Source organism: Hippoglossus stenolepis, chromosome 8, assembly GCF_022539355.2.
Source record: "Hippoglossus stenolepis isolate QCI-W04-F060 chromosome 8, HSTE1.2, whole genome shotgun sequence".
NCBI classification, from domain to species: Eukaryota; Metazoa; Chordata; class Actinopteri; order Pleuronectiformes; family Pleuronectidae; genus Hippoglossus; species Hippoglossus stenolepis.
Window position 1 is genome coordinate 17,708,067 of NC_061490.1, and position 22,437 is coordinate 17,730,503.

The 22,437-nt window shown below is 43.7% G+C and overlaps 1 protein-coding gene across 2 annotated transcripts in view; it reads left to right on the forward strand.

The window, feature by feature from the left end:
- The window catches only part of ephb6 (eph receptor B6), a 34,518-nt gene that overhangs the window by 823 nt on the left and 11,258 nt on the right, over nt 1–22,437 (forward strand). For both annotated transcript variants that reach the window (XM_035162595.2, XM_035162596.2), the window contains exons 2-5: nt 9,005–9,069; nt 15,291–15,563; nt 17,075–17,244; nt 17,331–17,626. In XM_035162595.2, the coding sequence (XP_035018486.1) occupies nt 9,005–9,069; nt 15,291–15,563; nt 17,075–17,244; nt 17,331–17,626 (804 nt within the window). The remainder of the gene's footprint in view (nt 1–9,004; nt 9,070–15,290; nt 15,564–17,074; nt 17,245–17,330; nt 17,627–22,437) is intronic.

Sequence of the window (22,437 nt, forward strand, 5' to 3'; positions counted from 1 at the left end):
TCTGGATGCATGTCCTTATTTTCTACTCCTTACTCTCCATGTTTTCTCAAAAATGTAAATATCATATTCGTTAAAAATTGCAAGCACGAGGGAGGAAGTGTGTGTGTGTGTGTGTGTGTGTGTGTGTGTGTGTGTGTGTGTGTGGAAAGTCAAGTGAGACTCCATCCATGAACAAATTGAATGATAAACTGCCTTTTGTATGTACGTGCATGCGTGCCTGTGTCTATCTGTACATATGTGAGTGTGTCTCGTTGTTGGTGCACGCATGCTTAAGCGTCTGCCTATACATAACTCCCGCTCCAACATCCTGTCGCCCGCACTCGAGGGGGTTCCAGCAGTCAGCACGCCATTTCTCTCAAAGGAGAAGAGCTGCACCTGTTCACGCTCATCTCCCATCGGCCTTAGTTTAACTGGGAGGTGTGTGCCAGCGGCGGGCCTGTAAACAGAGGTAACTTATATGTCAGCCCCATGCCACAGATTTGAGCTGTGTGTGTAACAGATGGCCTGGACTGAGATGAGACAGAATGAAAGGGAGTGGACGAGAGGCTGCACCGGGGCACTGGCCTACTGACTCTGTGTAATAATTGAAATAGAGCTCTTCATAATACAGCATTAACCCAATAGCACGGCCGTCTTCATAAATCCACTCAAATTGAAGCTTCGAGTTATGTCACGGGAGGCGGATTTGACGTCTGCCTCAGATTTGATTGCAGTAAATGATGTGTCTGTCTGGACTGAACCTGGCTGCATGTTAACTGATACTTTACTGTCTGTCTTTCTATTGTTTATTGTCTGTGTGGTGAATCGGTGTTTCCTGCTCTAACAACCTTGTCACAGAACATAAAGCGCTGTAATTTTTATCCTTCGTTTTTCTCACAGTTAGGAGAATAAAAGCCACTCTGCTGCTGCCTTGCATGCTGACAAAGTACAGAGCGTTGTGAGTGGCAGGGCATTTGATTTGTCACCCTCACATGCTGCTGCCTTTGTGAATGTCGGTGCGTTCACCCACATGCATTGTTGACGCGAGGTGTTGATGTGAAGCCACACGGCCGGCCTCTAAATAGTTGGATCTGTGGCGTCGGATTGCGTATTCACATTGGATTAACACGCCGCACTGAGGGGGAGGCCTGCGCATGGGAGGCACACCTGATGCCCCTCCAGCTCTTCATGGATGAGAGGAGCTGCAGCGATGCTCATCGAGCTGTGAACATCCAGAAATTAACCTTGTATCATTAGTGGAATGCACGTATGTCATAGCCTGAAAAGGTAATCTCATCTGATTTTGACCAAAAGGCAACAGGCCGCGTGCGGTGACTTCTAACATCGTCAAAATACAGTGAGGTCAGAAAGTCAGAAACCATTTCCCAGATTTGCAGATTTCACTCCACTCAAATCAGTAAATAAAATTTGAAATCACTTTACCAGAATATTTCCCTTGGACCAGGTTTCAGAGTTTTGAACCGAAAGTTTGAAGCCTCAGATAAAGTTACAGGTTCATTTCTACATAACAAAGTCATTCAGTGTAGTTCATACCTCCACCAAGGCCCAACAGTTTAAATTCACCAGATCCATTTGGATTTACACCAAATCGCGCACACTCTTAAAAATCAGTCGCCTAAACATGACAGATTCTTTGGATCAATTTCCATCATAATCCATGAAAACGGAAATGAAAAACGCCCAATTTCACAATGTTAAAAAAAAGTGAGGAAAAAAATCCTGCATCTGCCACCTGACCCACACCGCGCCCTTTTACAAAGTTTCATGGTAATCCAGGTTTTGCGTAATCCTGTTTACAAACAAACAAAATCAACAAATCAACAAACAAACAGACAGTTGTGAAAACATGACCTCCATGGTATTTACAGGTAATACATCACAAAACAGCAAAGATTAAATAAATGTAATGAAATTATAATTTTCAAGCAGTTTGCTCATTGCAACTTGTTGAGAGGTTATGTTTTCACAACTGTCCCTTTGTTTGTTTGTTTGTTTTTAAGCAAGATTACATGAAAATAGCTGAACATATTTCCATGAAATCTGGTGGAGGGGTGTTTATGGGTCAGGGAAGAACCTGTTCAATTCTGGTGCAGATCTAGATCAGGGGCGGAGCCAGAATAAAACAATTTTGTGAGATGGAGCAATGTTCAAAACAATTTCCGGGGAATAATTCATGGATCTTGATCAGGGGCGTTTAGAGTGTGTGACATTTGTTGCAGCTTGATTAAATTTAGGGTGTTGGGCCTTGGCCGAGATACTACTGAGTTTATATAATGATGCATCAGTGTTAACGATCTAATAACATTACAGTGACCATTTTTCTGCACATTGGATATTTTACCTTTTATTTCGGGAAGTAAAACTTGCAGTGGACTATTTTTTACATCCCAGTACTGAAACTGGAGCTCAGGTTAACAATCTGAATATTTCGTCCACCACTGGTTATAAAGAAAAACACCAGCAGGATACATTTTGGGCCATGTTGACGTTCTCACTCTAAGGTCATCTCCTCCATCTTTCCTGCTGTTACTTGTTTCTGGCTTTAATTGGGTATTAATTAAGCAGGTTACCATCCTTATCCTGGGTGTAGTGAGCAATTCCGCGTTTAGGACGTGATGAATTAGAGAACGTGTGATATGAAAATAAATGTCATGCTTGTCACAGTGGGGGTGCAGCGGGACAGACGCCTCTAACAGCCCCGAAAAGCTTCCTGCCCTCGTTCATCCGGCCCGTCGCTGTGCACCGAGCTGCAGAAAGAGAGACATCACATGCTGGTGGGAAGTGGAGGACGCAGCCTCCCCATCACTGACACAACAACAACAATTATCTGTTACAGGGCGTTTTTTAAAGCATCGTTTTTGTCATTTAGAGTAAAAGAAGCAGCATTTTCTGTGGCTGTCGAGTGCGCTTTAATGACATTAGGCCACTTTTCCTCAGAGAAATCATGCATCTGCCATTCGTGATATGAGGGACTTGAGCCCCCTGGCAGCTGCCGACCGAGTCAGTCAGTGTCGTGGCAGATTGCATCACAGATAATACGCCCGTGTGGACAGGCGGTGAGTTAAAGCCAAATATGACTGAAAGATGAACGTGTGGTATCGGCTGCCCTGACACTGGAATGCAGTTTGCCGTTTTGAATTTCACATTAAAGCCGCACTTGGCAAGTTTGCACGCTGCCCCGAACAGAGGGAGAGGTACATTCGCTAACTGAAGGCTGAGTAATGACACAACAACAGAAACATAACACTGATCTCAGCTCAGATTTACATTCCTTCCTCTTAATTGCTGTTTATGGTGGAGGTGGTTATTAAAATATGTTTGGATCAGGTTCAGGATTTTTCTCATTTGTAGGAACAAGTATTTTTCTGTAAAACTTTATTCTCTATTTTCACGGCTCACAGATCAGAGCTCTCCAATGAACATGTGAGCAGACAGAAGGACACGCTTTTGGCTTTTGGCTTACCTTTTATTTGCGAAAGGGAGAAGAAAGAAAGGTGTAGGAATACCTGAAGATGTTAAAGAAATAGTTTGGCATTTTTTAAAATGGATTTATTTTATCTTCTTGCTCAGAGTGAGATGATAAGGTTGATTCCACCTTTGTGTCTGACGAATGTGAAAATAAAGGCTAGAAACAGGAAACAAAATCACTAATGATTAAATAGTGAAGAGCAAAAATATAGCAAGATACAGCACAATTTCTGAATAGTTGCTGAAAAAGACAGTTCAACATCACGAAAACAACGCTTTCATGTCAGCTGATACTCCCGTTCAGGGTTCTGGGTCCCGAGCTTCACTGAACTTTGAATAGACAGGTGAGCAGCTCTTTGTGCAGTCGGTCTTTACTCGCTGCAGCTCAATTACTGCAGGGGACTTTTACAGCTTCAGAGAGAAAGCTGTAACCACAGGCCCGACAATCAGCCCAGTCCAAAAAGGCAATTGGTGCTGCACTGGTGACAATAAAATCTTGAAATCACTTCATGTCACAATCAGAGAGCAGTTTTACGCTACCTTTTCTGTCACTTTTGATGCGAATGAAGAAGTGGAACACTAAGAATGTCTTCCAGGAAATACTGTCTGAAAATGTATACAACTGTCTATATTTAAACAATGTTGTGTCTCCCCGTTGTTTATGAGGGACGGATATCCCCCCCCTGGCTTCAAGTGTAGCCGCTCGGACCAGCTATAAACATTTCTGACTTCCTCGCAGGTCACACAAGAGGTTGTACAAACTCACTTTGCCTCAGTCTTGGCAAAGCGACTATGCACATTTCCCGCAAAATGCAGAACTCCCCCTTTAAGACGCAGTCAGCCACGGCCTCCTAACCTTTTGCAAATGTGTTATCATCGAGTAAGAGAGTGAGTTCTCGTGGAAGGTCCTCCCACCTGTGCCTGTTGCTGCCTGTTCTGCAAATCACCGCGGCCCTCGCTCTGTCATCTAACCTGGCTTAAGTGCTGTTTGCTGCAGCTGCACTTTCATTCAGCTCAACCGCCATAAACTTTTTGATAACTCCCTCTGACATGTGCATGCTTATTTCTGGAATCGCGTTAATCCCCCATCCTCCCTCGCTCCTCCTCTCGCTCCGGCTCTGTCTCGGCGTATCACTCTCTCGCTGTGGTTGTTTGTAATGATGGTTTGGTGTAGGCCACGTCCTTGACTGACTGTCTGTGGGTGGGAGCATCTGGAGCGTATAAAGAATGGGTGGAGATGGGTGGATGAGTGGACAAAAGACAAAATACGACCTGACCGCTGCTCAGCATGCTCGCAGGCAACTGTGGGGATTATTTTATTCTTTTTGGGTGAAAATGTGTGTGTGTGTGTGTGTGTGTGTGTGTGTGTGTGTGTGTGTGTGTGTGTGTGTGTGTGTGTGTGTGTGTGTGTGTGTGTGTGTGTGTGTGTGTGTGCTTCTTGTTACCTGTGAGCTCAGTGACTTTGTGTACTCTCTGCAGGTGCTTCTACTTTAGTGGCCCTTTTTATACAGACACACACACACACACCCACACACACGCACGCTCACACCCCTCTAGCCTACATTAATGTTAACACCTTAATTCTTTGTTGGGGGGGTCGTGTGCCTGGTGTTCCTACTGCCCGGAAAGTGAGCAGTAATGTAGCATACATCTGCCGTCGAAGAGGCGTGACATGAACGACAGCACTACTCTTAGCGCTTGGAGAGTGTCGCTGCATGCATGGCCACACAGAGAGCGGGGGGGGAAAGAGTGTTGGGCAAAGAGAAATGAACGTAGAGAGCGGAAAGAGGGTCACTCAGCTGAAGTGAACACTCCAGAGGGGACTGTCATGAACTAATGCAGGCCACCTCGCCACAACACAAAAGAGCATTTACACCCACACCACACAGACAGAGAGGGGAGATGAGTACGTACAAACTCAATCCCATCATCCTCCTCTGATTCCCGTTTCATAACCCGGCCCTTTTTTCTTTTTCTGTTGTCTCCTCTTTCTCTTCATCAAAGCTCTTCCCAAACAAACAGCAGATCCGGCATCAATAATGGAGCGGAGACTATCTTCTTGTTTAACGTACAGAGATGCCCACCCTGCTGTCACTTTTTAGATGAATAATACACACATGCAGAGAGAGGCCAGATGAGAGGGGACAAGGGACAAGATGGAGGTAGAGGAAAAAAGGGGGGGGGGGAAAGGTAGCCTATTGACTAAAGTGAGTGGAAGATGAGAGTGGAGCAGGAGGACGTGAGAGACCGCCATGCATTAAAGCAGCACTCAGGTCCAGATTGCGGACTCAGCACTTCTCCAAACTGTCGGGGACAAACTTTGAGTGTCTCGTCCCCTCGGATGGACCAATAGCAGAGATGCTGCAGCGCTCTGTGCACATGGAGGGGTTGTCTGAGAGTTAAATAAAGGGGCTTTTACCGCCAAGTGGACTCGCCGGCTGACGTTGCCCTCTTTTGTTCTACGACTTCTCACACACAAGATCCAGTCATGATGCCTCAGCTCAAGATAATGCTTGGAAGGTGTGTGCAGCACAGCACTCACCGCTTATCTGAGGATGTCATGGTGAATTATTCAAAATGCTAATGTCACGCAATAAGACATAAGCTCCTCCAACAGCCCTCCATGTAATCCTCATGTACAGGTTTTCCCTGCAAAGATCGGAGGTGACGTGAGGACCTGTGGTCCCTGAGGGCCCGCGACGAGAAGCTAAATAGTAGAGGCATAAATATTAATGTCAAAATAGTTTGCTATATATTATTCATGCAAGACTCTGCCCCGAAGCAGAGGGTTAATTGAATTTGGACTGACACATTTGCTGCATTTGTGTGTTTGTTTTTGTGTTTTGATATAAACATGATGGTGCTTAATGAGGTCAGAATGCATGTTTGAATGCATGCGTTTCATGCAGTATACATATAATGTTCATTTAGAAGTCAGAGTTCATTCTCCATGGGAGCGAATCTATGGGCCGTTTTTATGTCACCACACTGAGCTTGAGAAAGCTCACAGTACAACATCCGCCCTCCTTCAGCGGCATCATAAAACAAAGCAGAAAAGGTGCGTCAGCAAAGTCAAATCGTCGTTCCTCTGAAAGGCTTCAAATTTCCTGGCCTGGTGGATTTAGTCTTCTCCCTGTAGCTGATTTTCTCCTGATCGGCTCTGCCAAGCTGTCCAGACAAACGCTGCACTAAAAAGCATTTATTCTGATGCCTGTGGCTGCATATAATCCCTCACTGTCACAGTCTATTTGTATTCTTCTTCTTGACACGATTCATATCACTCCGAATCCTGGAGCACGTTCCACGGAACATGTGTGAGTTTAGTGAGACTCGCATACAGACGATCTCGTGGGTGAAAAGAGAGAGACTGGGGGAAGGATTGCAGGACAGATTTGCAGGGTCTCCATCTGTGAGTATAATCCTAAAAACTAAAAATCTGTTTACAGCTCAGTCAGAGAACAGAGCGATGCAGGGATTCAAGTCATAAACCGCAGATGAGACCATTTTCTTCTTATTCGTTTGATTTATTAAGAATAAGAATGTGTCTGTGTGTGTACTTGTTCTTATATCTTTATGAGGACCATTTTGAGCATATAGACCTTTACAAAGTGAGGACATCTGACCCATCCTCACTTTTTCAAAGGGCTGTTTGAAAGGGTTAAGAATTGGGGTTAGGGGTGGGGGTCTGCCATTTAGTTGTCATGGTTAAGGTCAGGGATAAGGTTCTGGTTAGGGTGTCAACAATGCATGGAGGTCAATGCAAAGTCCTCTTAGGGATAGCTGCACCATCCTGTGTGTGTGTGTGCATGTCTATCTATAGTTATGAGGGCCAATTTTGGTTTAATACCATCATTGTTAGGACATTTTGACGTTGTGAGGACATTTTGGCTGGTCCTCACAAATTAAATTGGCTTTTTTAGGGTTAAGACTTAGGGTTAGGGTCAGGGTTAGGGTTAGGGTTAGTCATTTAGTCGTGATGGTTAGGGTTAATGTAAGGGGCTAGGAAATGCATTATGTCAATGAGGGTCCTCACAACTATAGAGAGACGCGCATGTGTGTGTGTGTGTGTGTGTGTGTGTGTACACCTGAGAAATAAACAGCGTGCTGTATCAGTGAGTCACTGATGTTCAGCGGTTACCTTTTGAAATCTCATCCTGTGACTGTGATGATTGTGTGGATAACATTTTTCAGTCGGCCTTTGTCTGGTTGTCGGAAAGAGAAGAGGAGAGAGAGAGAGAGAGAGAGAGAGAGAGAGAGAGAGAGAGAGAGAGAGAGAGAGAGAGAGAGAGTCTTCTTTTCTCTGGTGAACGGTTGTGTGACATGAAATGGAAACGAAAAGCATAAAAATTGTATGACACCAATGAGGAGAATTATTTATTTGTAAACAGAGTGGTTGGCTGCTGCCTCCAAACAATGCTTAGCGTGTGTGTGTGTGTGTGTGTGTGTGTGTGTGTGTGTGTGTGTGTGTGTGTGTGTGTGTGTGTGTGTGTCCACAGGCCTTTATGTGATCAGTGTTGTGCATGACAAAGTCAGACACTGTGCATTTTTCTCCATTATCTCAGTCTGTGTGAGCATCCAAAACCTGAAGTCTTACGTTTTTGCCTCCTCTGTGCACACAACAACTTTTGGCCTGTGTTCAATCGGAGAGTGCAGACCGTGGCAGACTGGGGCAACGCCAGCCACCATGGTTTTGAAATACTAATGGAAAATGTGAGGGCTTCAGTTTTGTGTGGGAAGCTGCCATGTGTCGGAACACAGCACTCGGCATCAACGTCACGTTGTGTGTGTGATTTTTTGCCAGCTTGCTTTATCAAGCACTAAAAGCAAATTATGTGAAAATACTCTCCAACATGAAAGTCATGAGCTATTCTCACGCCTTTCATTCCTGATGAGTGTAAATGACCAAACGCCTGTTAAATCTGGTATCAGACAAGAAACCAACACCGAGCGTATCGGCGCCCTCAAAATGATGAAGGTTCCCCTTTCACCAAAGTTGGAGAAGCATCAGCTCGCTAAGTTTCAACAGGATGTGACAGTAACTGTTATGGCCTTTTAAAGTTGGGAAATTTGACCTTTAATCACGGTGCTCCATCAGGTCAATCGGTTTAATTTTTTAAACACCAGAACATTCTGCCAAAATGCATCATTACTCAGGATCGGTTATCTGGTTTGACAGATGCACACAGCTGGATCCCTCCCTGATTTTATTGCATGGAGGAAAAAAATCAAAGAGATGTAGACGAATATTGGACCTGTTCCACCGGCAATAGCTTCCAACTACTTGTGGTTTTTAATAAAAAGAAAAAGACGGATTCATTGTAAACGCTAATCTTGAATATATTACTACAAAATCCATTTTTCTTAAAGGCATCTCAGAATCACACAGTCTGGGGTTTTCAGTCTTTAAGAGAACGCCTCATTACTACGAACTCTTTAAGATTTTGAGCAGTGATCTCTGGTGACCATTTGAATTCTGTACATTGTGTTTTTCTGTGTTCTCATGTCTCGTCTTTGTCTCTGCTTCCTCTCCCTCCAGTGATGCTGCTGGACACAACAGAGTCTACCTCAGAGCTGGGTTGGACCACCTATCCAGACACAGGGGTAAGCACAGAGTGGACTGTCGGTGGGCTCGTCTGCTTTTAGGAGACAAACCAAATGTGTTACACGTTACAAATAGGAGTGGATGGTTGTATTCACATTGTTTTGCAGTGCTTAAAGATATAATTTGTAATAATTCTTGATTAATATGTTTAAAAACAAACACAGCTATGTTATATGTATTGTTGACTTGTGTGCATGTTTCCAACAATGTTCAAACCCAGAGAAATCCATGATTTTAATCAAGGTAACGGTAACATTTTATTTCGGTTGCCTTTCAATTGTGTTATATTTGCTTTACTCGTGGCCCTGCCCATCTCTGCAATAAATTCAAGTGCAACCGACGTATTACGAAGGAGAAACACACTGCTAGCCAGTTAGCCAGTTAGCCAGTTAGCCAGTCTGCAGTTTGTGTGGGTCACTCTTAATGCATCATCACTGGCAATTGCTGTGTTAGTTAAATATAATTTCAACACATGACCTCATCCATGAACAGGACGTGGGTCAGATAGATTTTCATCGGCAATGGTGGTGAAGACAAAAACTCCCATGATCCCACGCTGCTTTACGATATCATCAAACTAGGTCTTTTGCTGTTGTTTTGATTGAGAGACCGCTAGTGACCAAGGTTTTGTATGTTTGATGAGTAAAGAGACCTGTTTATACGAAACAAAATAGAACTGGTCCTGGTTACTAATTTTCTTTGGTACTGGCCTGTAAATAGAAAAATATGATTTTAATTATTGATTAATCTATTAATCTCTATTTTCTTGCTTATCTGTTTAATCGTTTGGTCTTTAAAATCTCAGAAAATATAGAAAATGCTTTACTACATTTCTTAATGAGAACCAACACTGCCCTATATAGAAGAAGATTAGAATAGAGCTACACATTTGTATTTGTTGTGATTGGTGTCAGATCAGTGTCATTATCTTGCAGAGTTGCTGGCATTAAACATTGAATTGTGGAGCTTTTAGCAGGTGGGCAACAGCGTGGGAATAAACGTGGTGATGGAACCATAGATCTGCCATTCTTGAGCTGTTCTTTATGTAAGGTTGTCACTTGGCCTTGTGCGGGGTTACGTGTGTGTGTGTGTGTGTGTGCATGTGTGTGTGCGTGCATGTGTGCGTATACTTGCGTGACTTTGCCAGGGTCAGCTCCCAGGGTCAGTTAAATTCACTCATGTGTGAGTGATTGTGGCTCAACTCTAATATGGCTCATAATTACACTCATACGCCGTCTTCATTGTCATCATCTCTGAAATAATCAGTCAAACTGTGGGACATTACATGTAGCCGAACCCGTTCTCGTTACCGTGCAGGAAATTCCTTTGCCAATTACCCGGAACAATATTATCCTGAGCCTCTCTCCTTAAATGGACAATATGTTCATGAACATCTGATTTATAAATTTAGAGCATCATACGTCGCATGAAAATGAAAACACTCGCTATGTCAACACTACTTTCACGCGTGTTTTAGACGTGAGCCACTCCCCTATATACCATCAGAATTTCACATGCTGGTGTAAAATGTGAACGTACAGTAGTGTCGAGCCACATCTGGCAGACATGCACACTCACATCAAGTCTTTTATATCACCTTACACTTAACCGCAGCTTAACGCACCATCATTATCACCCCAGTCTGGCCTCCAGTGTCGAACCATAATTGTACATGATGTTGGATTAATTAGGGCCGCATGTGTGTGAGGAGTCTGTGAACCATGATGGCAAATGCTAATAGGGGGACATGCATGAGGAAGGTTGTATGTGTGTGTGTGTGTGTGTGTGTGTGTGTGTGTGTGTGTGTGTGTGTGTGTGTGTGTGTGTGTGTGTGTGTGTGTGTGTGTGTGTGTGTGTGTGTGTGTGTGAGAGAGAGAGAGAGAGAGCCAGTCAGGCGGACCTTTTTTTTCTTTATGGTCCCTGGATGAGAAGTGCTTCTATGATGGAGATATGGTTATTTGACCTGCGGCATCAAGCTGAGAAAAGTAGAAAGACAGATCAAGAGAGGGGGGGGAAGAGGGAGGTCGTGTGTGTGTGTGTGTGTGTGTGTGTGTGTGTGTGTGTGTGTGTGTGTGTGTGTGTGTGTTCTTTTTTTAACCCTTTCCCGACTTTTCTCCTCACATCTTTTAGTTTGCTTGAGGCGTGTTGGGGATATTCTTTGCTGCGCTCTCCTCCTGCTTCTCCTTGCCCTCTTACCGTCTCTCCATTCTTTTCAATGTACTGACAACCGTCTTTGTCTCTGTCTTTCTTTCTCCATCTTTTAATCCTTCCTCCCTTTTGCCCTTCACAGTCCCAGAGCCACTGGGTCTCCGCCTCAAATTCTTTCTTTCATCCCCCAACTCAATCTCCACTCTACCCCTCATCTCCTCTCAGTGTCAAACCAGCAGAGACTTCCCACTTCTTACTGTAGTCTTTGCCTTTTTTGTCTCCCTTTTTTTTTTCACTCTTTGTTCCTCCATTGTGTGTTCGCACATCAGAGTGTGTGCACATTCATATTTTCTGCGTGCCCCTTTCTCCGCTCTACAGTTTTGTCTATGGACCTGCCCCTGTGTTACATTTCCAGAAGTTGGTCTATGTTAAAAAGGCTGTTTGTTGTTGATCGTAAGAAGCTTGTGGCTCGAGGCAGGGATCGCTGGAGAGTGGGGCAGGCAGCTGAGAGGGGAGCTCAGCCTGGGCTGACTTTGGGTTCCTGGTGAATTGGTCAGGCAGCAGATTAGAGGCCTGGGTCAGACGGATGGGTGCACGAACACGCAGCAGGCTGGGGGATCATATCTCAAGCTGGGGCTTGTAGTCATGACGAAGATCTGGGCAACAGAGGATACAGGCAAGAAGGTGATGGTGAACCTGGAGCCCAGACAAGCAATAGCAACACACAAGTAAGCATGAACTCAACAACCGGAAGCTTGGCCCTAGCGTGGTCGCAGTGAACGGACGGCGGCCGCGGCTCAGAAGGTACAAAGCAGAACATCCAGATAAATGAGCCAGAAGCTGAGCGGTTCCACATCAGTCTCCCCCATTCCGCGTGCTGATGTGTCCTTGGGCAAGATCCTGAATCCAGCTGACTGTGTTTGAGTGACGGATTATGAAGAAAGTGCTGCACAACTTTATTTGTCCTGGAGAGAAATTGGTTTCGAAGCAAGACATGGACAACTGACCCTTTTCACCGCGGCCATTTTGGCCTGAAGTAGAAGATAAACACAGATGCTACTTGTCATCAAGGTTTCGTACCCAAATACAACAGAACCTTCATTAATGTGATTAGTAAGACCATTGTTCACCGACTATTTCAGGGCAAAATGGCTGCAGCAAAAAAAGGGGATTACAAAACATGACATAACATAGAATACGTTAAAGGGGGAGGGGAGGTCGGCACAGAAGGTCACAGATTTGGGAGAACAATAGGGGTCCCAAGTTGACCTTACAATTGTTGAATGACTATTATGTTGCTGAATAAATTACAATAAAAGTTAGAATTACAAATACTATAATAGAAAATATTATAATAAAACTAGAATGATGCCATCATGGCCATATGCCCAGGTATGCAGGCGATTTGTCAGGACCTGGACACACACACACACACATAAGGACAAACTATGGACAAACATGAACCATACGGATAACTGCAGGAAGACAAGGAAGTGAAGGAGAGGCAGAACTTATACACAACACCCTGTCCTCTATCACATGAGAGTGCGTGGGTCTCCGGCATTTCGGTTCAAATTAAATCACAATGAGTCGTCCCTATTTTTTTTTCCCTCTCTCTTTCCAACGCTTCGTCCACCCCTCCTCCCCAATCTGCCCCGCTTTTCTTCTTTCTTTCTCCACGAGGGAGGGACACCACAAGACAGGGAGAAATAGGAAAGGGAGAGGGAGGGGAGGGGAGGCGGCGGCAGCAGCGGTGGAAGGGGGATCAGGGTTTGGGGTCAGAAAACAACTGTGTTTTTTCTCCCATAAAGGTAGAAGCAGATTACGTGGAGTGTCGCACACAGATACCAGCGGCAACCCTCTTGCTGAAAACCTTTTTTTTCCCAACAGGGTCATTGCTGCAGGCACCTGACTCTGTCACACAAAAATATCCACTCACATGCACTCTCTCCGTGCACGGTTTGCCCAATTGTCCCTCTCCCCCGCTCTCCATCTGCATCCCCACACCCCACCATGTGCTCTCTGTTGTCCCCTCCATCCGATTTCTCTCATTCCCAAGCCTGACAGAGGGTGAATCACGGCCTGGGAGAGAGAGAGAGAGAGAGAGAGAGAGAGAGAGAGAGAGAGAGAGAGAGAGAGAAAGAGAGAGAGAACTGTCCTTTCACTCCATTAGACTGACAGCGCCTCAGACTTTTTCTATCTGCTCACTGATCTTATCATTATTCCAATTGGACCAAATACGAATGCACTCTCTCATGTGTGATGCCACAAAGATCTTTGTTCGCGCTGGCTGTCAGAACAACACACAGACGGAGACGTGAGCACGCAGAGATACATTAACATGCACAAACACAGAAACTCACACAAATGCCAAATGCGCCCTGATAGGGTGTCAGGACCTTTTGTCCTGTTGCCTTTGTTGCAGGGAGAATAATGATGATGAGGCCTAATACATAATTCTTCTGTGTTACAACAGAAAAGGGTCTGCTTGTCACTCAGAGCTACACGGGCTTAAAGCAGAGCCTTTTCATCCTCGGAGGCAATGTACTGTATAATTGGTGAAACTAAATCCTGAGCCTACATTTACATTTTGACTCATCTGTTAGTCTCATTGAGAACCGTGCGTCTGTGCCGCTCACGTCCATTTCTATTGGTGCATCCACAAGTATTCAGATGAGTCAAATTATGAAAAAAATCTGTGTTTGCCACCCGTCACTCAAGAGTAATGATACACATGAATAAATAATATTTCATTACAGTACATACCAACCAAAAAATACAAACATCATATTTTTAAGTTTTGTTTTCGCTCTCTGAATCTTGCTTCTTTCTTACCTCTTGTCATGTTTGGCCTTGGAAACAGTTTTGGTTTTAATTGAGTTTGAAATTAAGTTTATTTTCCTGCCCCCATCCTTTATCAGTGGTGAACTGATTTTTGTATAGAATCTTTGAAATTCACTTTTGAAATATCTCTTCGCTCTGGAAACATTGTGAACAGTTTTCCTTTAGAAGTGTTTTCCACTTAAGAAATAGTTTCTTTGAAAACCATTGACATTGCACCCCGTGTATGAACCAGTACAATCAGGACATATGGTTTCTGAGGAATCACCTTGATGTGTAGTTCTGGCTCAGTGTTGATTTGTCAGTTTGGCACTTTGGTCCTGACTCAAATATCAAAGCAGATCTTGGATGTATTGCAGTGAAATATTGCATTGGCATTCAAGGTCCCCGGAGGATGAACCCTATTTATCTGGTGAGCTGCTCCAACTCAATGGATTGCCGCAAAATTTGGTATAAAAAGTGTATGATTCCTAGGCGACCCATCCCAGTGACTTCAGTGAATCCTCATCCAAACCAATTTTGGCACAGATGACCTCACTGGCTCTCAGCTGACACTGGTGTGGCTAACAGCCAAAATCGAGAATGGATTTGAAAGTAGCATTGCTATATATATATCCACACTCAGGTTCGGGGTCCTGGCATATATTTGGATAGAAGAAACAGAAAAACGCAGCCAGATAGGTAGGCTTAGTGGTTAAGGTTAAGAAAATGCATAAAAAAATGTTTTTTTCTTGATCATTACAGTTGCATCACTTGAAACATGTTTTGTTCTAACTGAAAGGTTCAAATGGTTTATCTAACTGCTGGTTTCATAATCACTGAATCAATGATAATTAGACAATGGAAAATCTATCATGGAGTACACAGAGGACATGGAGATGACCTACATCACTGCAGTGAAGAACAACCTCTGGATTCAATACCACTGTGTGTTATAACCGAACGAAACAAATGCTTTGTTATACAATTCTCACAAAGGATGAAGATGTCAAACAGCGGTGTGAGATCCTAGTTAAGGACAAAACCCAAATGTCTGCCACACCGGAAATATCCTAAATATTTACCTTGTGACATATAAACCAAGATTCACCCTGTTGATAATCGTTAAACGTAGCAGGGTTTTTACCACAGTTTATACAGAGTGACTCTTGAGCTCTCTGCTTCATATCACATCTTTCTTTTACTATGTTGAGTTTACACAAGCTCATAATGTTGTTTCTGTTTCTCTCAGTGGGACGAGGTCAGTGTCCTCGACGACCGGGGGAAGCTCATACGGACCTTTGAGGTCTGTAATGTCAACCAAAACCCCCGTCAGCAGGACAACTGGTTGGCTACACCTTTCCTGTTACGCCACTCGGCTCCACGGGTGTTTGTCACATTGCGTTTCTCGGTGCGTGACTGTGCCAGCCTGCGATCACCATCACCCACCTGCCGAGAGACGCTCACCCTGTACTTCAAACAGGCCGACTCCCAGAGGGAGCTGGAGAGGACCTGGGCGGCTGAGGTGAGGCAGAAGAACAACATCATTGGATGTGCTGTTTTAGGATCCCCATGTTATATGACCATTATATATTTATTACATACTCAATGTTGTATTTTATGTGCAATCCACCTTATTTGGAGTCACAAGAACTGATTAGATCTCCTGGAAGAAATTATATTATATACAAATTTTGCCTTTTCTTTTTTTTGTTGCTTTTTGCAGTTGAATATATTTCTATATAACTATTCAAATAGATTAACATATCTGACAGGGACGGTAATAACAAAAATGTGGATTTGTTTTATATAAGGTTTATTGTTACTAAATGGATAAATAACTAAATTAAAACGTGTGATAAATTAAGTAGAAGTAATATGAAATGTGTCTAACGTTTATCTGACCTGACACTTGGGAAACTGGAAAGATTTGAGTTGAATATCACCCGAGCAGCAATTATTTAATAGCTTGTTTGTTGTGTGTTTTGTCCTCTTGTCTATAACAAGGTCGCAGCATCTTCATCAACAGACTGATAAGAAATTCAAAATGTTCTGCACCTAATCTCTGATTGTGGTTCATACAAATCAAGATCTGAACTTGATTCAGCAGGGAACATTTCCTCTGTTTCTCTCCAGCTGTTTTTCGTCACTGCTGGAAGCAAACAACCCTCAGACAGAATCACTAAAAAAATGTGATTGCTGTTTGCACCAAAACAGCAAAAGCGCTCATCATCCCATGACAAGGAAGTAATTGTGTAATCACCTCGATTATTGTTGCGCTTGCCAAGAAAAGCTGCTGAGATTGACGGCCTCCTCAGACCACGCTGGTGTGAAGCACATGCTACGGTTTCCAAAATGCAAATACGCGCCACTGTGGTTTCCAGAAACGTCACTTGAGTCCCGCTAATTACATCTTTAGAACATAAAATAAACAACAGTAGCCGTTTTACACTCACTGCAGGAAATTCTCTGATGTCAGTGAAGCAGTAAGCACATTTTTCCAGTGACTGACATGCTGTTGTAAGATGAATTTGTATATTTCTGTGTTTAGTTTTGCATGTTTGCGTGTTGCGGTGGGGCCAAACTACCCGAGCTCCATATGCTGTTGCAGTCACAGTGGGAAGGGTGCAGTGTTTTTTGTACAGATGAATGCATTTATCCTTAGGGAAGTGAGATGCTTTTTAAATATGCAAATCAAAGCCTGATGAGGAATCAGAGGAGAAGAGCACAAAGCACTGCAGTGCTCTGAGTCTGTGCAGGGACTGGAGCAGGATCCCCCACTGGGACCTTCAGACTGCATATCTGAGTAAACATTTACCCTCCTCACTTAACTGTCTCATCTGTGCCTGGGAAAGAACACAGCACAAACTCAAGCTGGTTTTTCTTCTCATCCTTTCCCTCCCTATCATAACTGCTTTGCTTTTTGTACATTTCCAAAGCGAGCTAGTCGACCACACGTTCTCTCTGTGCAATTTAGTTTTCTGTTAACCACTCATCTTTACCTCCACTGACTCTTTCGCTCTGTCCTCGCTGCAGCCGTCCAGCAAGGAGAAGGACACCAGGGAGGGTTGGGTGAAAGTCGACACCATTGCAGCAGATAAGAGTTTCTCCAAGGTTGAGCCCAGTTCCCCTCACCAGTACCAGCCGAACAGATACAGTCGAATCAACATCAAGACACGCAGCTTTGCCCCTCTCACACGCAACGGGTAACTGCCACTGAACTACACTTTGTTGCTCATGCTTTATGAATGTCCTTGCTGTTCTCCTTCTTAACGCCTGACGCATGTTGCAGATTTGTCCTGGCTATTGTTGACAGTGGAGCTTGTGTTTCCCTCATGGGTGTGTCCGTCTTCTACCGGCGCTGTCCAGCCACCAGCCTCTACTTGGCCTCTTACCCTGCGACACCCTCGGGGGCAGAGCCCACAGCCTTAGTGCCTGTGAGCGGGACATGTGTCCCCAACAGTAAAGCACAGGGAGGCACGGCCCCTCGCATGCACTGCAATGCTGAGGGAGAATGGATGGTACCTGTAGGAGGGTGTGTCTGTGACGGAGGCTTCGAGCCCAACCTCAATGGATCCGCCTGCTTGGGTGAGTCTGAGTCTCGCAGCGTACAGATCAAGTTGACTTCCACAGGGATGAGTCTGACAATCTGCACAATATTCATTGAATTAGTTATAATTAAGTGAATCAGCTTTGTGTTGATGGTTTCAAGAGGTCTCCAGTTGCATATTGCACTTCCATAGTGTTAGAGGGATAGTTCACCCAAAATTGAGAATTCACTCATTATCTGCTCACCACTATGCGTTTGAGTCCACAAAGCACTTTTGGAATTTAAGGGTTAAACAGGGTTGCAGACAAATCCAATACAATTGAAGTAAATGGTGACCACTTCTTCAAACAGAAAAAAACGACAGAAAAAAACATAAAATGCATCCATACTGCTCCTGTGATGTCACCCAAGTGTCCGTAAGCCCCGACTTTCAAATTCAACTCGAAATGGCGTCATTTACACCATGTTGTTAGCCTTAATGTCCGGTACCAGAAATTGCGTTGCTACAGCGCAACCTTTAAGGCCAAAAATCCGGTGTAAATGATGCCATTTCGAGTCAAATTGAATTTTCTGTGAACTATCCCTTTAAGGGGCTTTGTACTAGATGGATGGAAAAAAACAGGAATGTTTAAAAATGTATCAAAATGGTTGCAGCAGCAGAGGATTTCCAACTATAGTCAAAATCATTTCTCACATTACTCCTCAGATAGTCACGGTTAATTATTTAATCCATTGAGTTTGATCTAATTAGCATTAGTAAAGAGAACAGCAAAAGCAAGTTTTCTTATACAACTACATGATTTGCAGTGGTTCTGGTGGACAGTGCATTTAGTGCAGAAGCTGTCTGTAATTTTGAATTTGTTTTAATTACCTATTAACTGACTGTGATTAGTGAATTTACCCTTTTAGTGCAAGTGAATCTGTTCAGGAGAACTCACAAGAACCAAGATGTACAAATATCTCTATTTTACTGGGCCAATCTTGACTTTCTGTCAGTTCTCCTCTCGGTATTTCATGGGATACGCAGCATCTGGATCAATAGTTAAAGGAGCTGCTGTCACTCTGATTCACAACCGTGTGTTATATGTGAGGACAGGGCAGGCAGGTCAGGGCGGGATGGGATGAGAAGCAGAGCGGCCGTGTCTCATCCATGCAATGCATCTGTAGTGATGTAACCGTGCACGATTTGTCGGCCATCTATACAGAAATATCTTCAGGAAATACAAGGAAACTGTAGGGATACAGGAGAGGAGAGGAGAGGAGAGGAGAGGAGAGGAGAGGAGAGGAGAGGAGAGGAGAGGAATATCAATAGAAAAATGCACACCGCTGAGAGCCAAACAGATACTAAGGTCAGCAATTGCAAACGTGGTCAAAGGCGTTTGCACCTCTTAAAGTGGGTGTAAGAGGGAGAAAAACACGGGAAAAAAATATATTTGAGAGATGTCCAGACGGACAGGAAGGGATATATGGAGAGAGCAGGAGGAGGGAAAGAGGAAGAGAGCGAGGGAGCAGTAGTGCGAGGGATGTGACACATTTAGGTCATGGCGATGTAATGGCCACTCGTCTGTGAACAAGTGACAGAAACCGCAGGGGGAGTGGGGGTGAGTGGAGGAAAATAGGGAGAGATGGAGGGAGAGTGAAAGATAGGAGGATGCAAGTTAATGACTTAAAGAACTGAGCGGGCAAAAAAGTCTGAGGGTGTGAAGGGAAAAGAGAGGATGAGCACAGGATTCTTTTTGTGCGTGAATGTGCTGCGATGCTGATGCTGCGTTTCAATCCGTCCCCATACGTCTCGGGGCTGAAAAGCCAGAATTACTGTAAAACTCTGTGGTCTACCAGGAATTTCAATGGACATAATAGCTCAGTTCCCTCACATGGGGGCCCTCAAAGTCTAACTAACTCCAGGACAATTAGTCCTCTAATTCTGCCAAGTCAGCTGTGAAATGTGTTCATGCTCTTTTGCTTTTACATCTGCACTCAGTCCGCACTTGTGTTTGTCCGCACTTGATTGATGTTTTCTGACAAATCACCCCTCGGTTTCGGCTCAGCTGCCGCAGCAAAGGCCTGCGCTGCCTGTCTATGAATGATCTAACACGTTTCTGCCCACGCTGCTCCGGCTTTTTGTTCCGACCCTCATTTGATTATGTTTTGTTGATCACTCCACTGACTAATGATTTGGATTGGCATCATTACATTGTTGTCCTCCCCGGGTCCCTGGGATTATTTAGAAAGGAGGCAGATGGTTGGCTGGCGATGCAGTCGTCAAGGATTATTAACAGTAGCCGAACTTTCTTTGCTGTTCTCAATCGTACATTTTGTTCTCGTTTGAATTAAGCACCAAGGTCGTTTGATTACAGCACAAAGTTTGCAATATTAGTTTGTGAATAAGATGAGTCGGTTTGTCAGGGTCTTTAAAAGGTGCAATCACTTTATTTATTATATATATAGTAATATATATTATATATAACTATTTTTTTTTTTTTCTCAGAATGTTTCTTTCACGGTGTCAGACCTTGGATGATCCCATTTTTATGTGTTAAAAGTGAAAATGAGAAAAAACCCACAGTCGCTTGTTAATCTACCTCATGTGTGGTGCCTGATTTTTCTGTTAAGTCCGTAACTCCCTTGAAAACAGCACTGCAGCGTTTGGACCGGTGCTAAATAAAAATTTAAAAAACCCGCTGAAACATCAAACACTTACAAAAACACAGCCGGCACTTTGGCAGGCTGACATTAAAAGATCATTACTCAATTATTTATGAAGGTGTTCGTCTCAAGCAAGTCGAAAAAAGAACATTTGGGTTCTGTGTGATCATCTCCAGTCTTTTGAAAAATGTGAAGGGGCCGTGGCAGATGACAAGCAGCAGCTAGTCAGACTCACGCAACCATGGCAGTTATTTTATTTTCCTGCCAAACAAGAGAAAGATGTTTCTCTCCTTTGACATTTGCATCGCACAAGAGGGATGGAGAGCACAGGCGGAAACACGGCCAAGCATGAGACATAATTACACCTGTTCAGCCAAACATGAAACAGTCCTTTATTTGCGGGCTCCCAGAGCTGGTCCGACCTGGCCGTGCATCATCCTCAGACGAGCCTCATCCTTCTGCAGGATTCCTCTTGTATATTAAGCCACTGTCGAGGATTTGGGACAAGGATTACTGCAGAATGCTCAAACGGACTTTGACTTCATTTGGACCAATGTTGGGCTTCTTCTTCTTCTTTTCTTTTCTTTTTTTCTGTGGGGTGTGACTGTGTTCTGACAGAGAAATCTTCGACTTGTCAGATTGTGCTGATTTGTCACCTAGAGTGCTCACTCTCAGCACAGACACGTCCGCTAAATAGGCCGAGGCACGTCGTGGTGGAGAACAAGAACATTTGGGGAGGAAGTGAAGAAAAAGTGCAAGTGTGGCATTGTTTGAAGTGTCATGGGTGACTCCATTCTGGTCCTAAAAAGACACTGTTCACCAGAAAGCAAGAGATTTGTTTCCTCTAAGAATAAAAAATCCATCTCTTATTTCAAGCCATTTGAATGTGTATGATGTGCACATTAAAATATCTAAAAACGACTACACTCACGTTATATATTTTGTTGACTTCCAACTATGTTTAAACCCAGAGAAATCCCAGATTTAATCTAAAGCTAACAGACATTTCATTTTGATCACCTTTTAATTGTGTCAAATCTGCTTTACACTCGTCTTTGTCCATCTCTGCTTTAACTTCCCAGACAAACGAGGCATGAGGAAGGGCAAAATACACTGTTAGCCAGTTAGCCAGTTAGCTGTTTGCATAATAATGGGTCACGATTATTCATTGCTGTTTTCTGGGTAATGTAAATAAAACTAAAATACATTTACTAATTTGTGACAATGGTGGTAAAGACAACAACTCGTGATCCTACACTGCTTCATGACATCATCATCCTGACTGAGAGAGCCAACTGTTGTTTTTGCCAAAAATTTTACATTAACAGATTTTGACTCATAAATGTAATTGCTGAATTGTCTCCCCTCGTGTCCCACATTCACAGAAACAACACTGAGGATGTAATAATCTCATTGTCCTCGTGGCAGCCTCTGCTTGATTTTAATCCGTTGTCAGCGACATGTTGACGAGGCAAGATTTTCCTAAAAAAGGTGAACAGTGCGCTTGTCGACCCCCAGATGGGAAGGTGCAGGACCAAAGCAGCTTACAGGGGATAAAGAGAAGTAGTCTGCGCACTCGAAATTGCGAAATCGCTTAAGTTTAATGAGTCGAGGTCTCGCTCCGGCAAACATCCATGTGAAAGAAAAGCAGCCTAAATATATACATGAAATTACCCCCTCCAATTACAATTAGACTAATTTGCTTCACGTAACCTCCTAATTGTGGGCGGAGGAGTTATTTTAGACCACACTATGGTTTTTCTTTCTCATGGATGATGAACATCCTTGATGGTCCAGATGTTTCCTCATTAAACATTTGTGAACTTGTTACACTCAGTGTTCAGGCTCTGATTTATCTTTTTACTTAGGAGTTTTGTATTTGTCTAAAACACGCTGTCAAATTTTATATCGTGCACTGAATCTGTCTCTGAGTAAAGTTCAGTCTCTGTTTTTACTGCTGTATTTTTAATGGGTTGGGAAAACCGACTTGTTTATGTGGAAACGTCCAAGGAAGGATTATTTGCTGTCACGTATGTTCTTTTGGAGCTCACATTGGAAACACATGGTATTAGAGCACATGCATAGGGTCTGTCTGTTTCCAGGCTTCACTGAGTTGCACGAGGAGTGGAAGAGCGCAGGGAAAAGACATTTACAGTTTGACCCAAGTGTACCCACCTCGCCTGTTGTGTGGTCGCATCTGTGA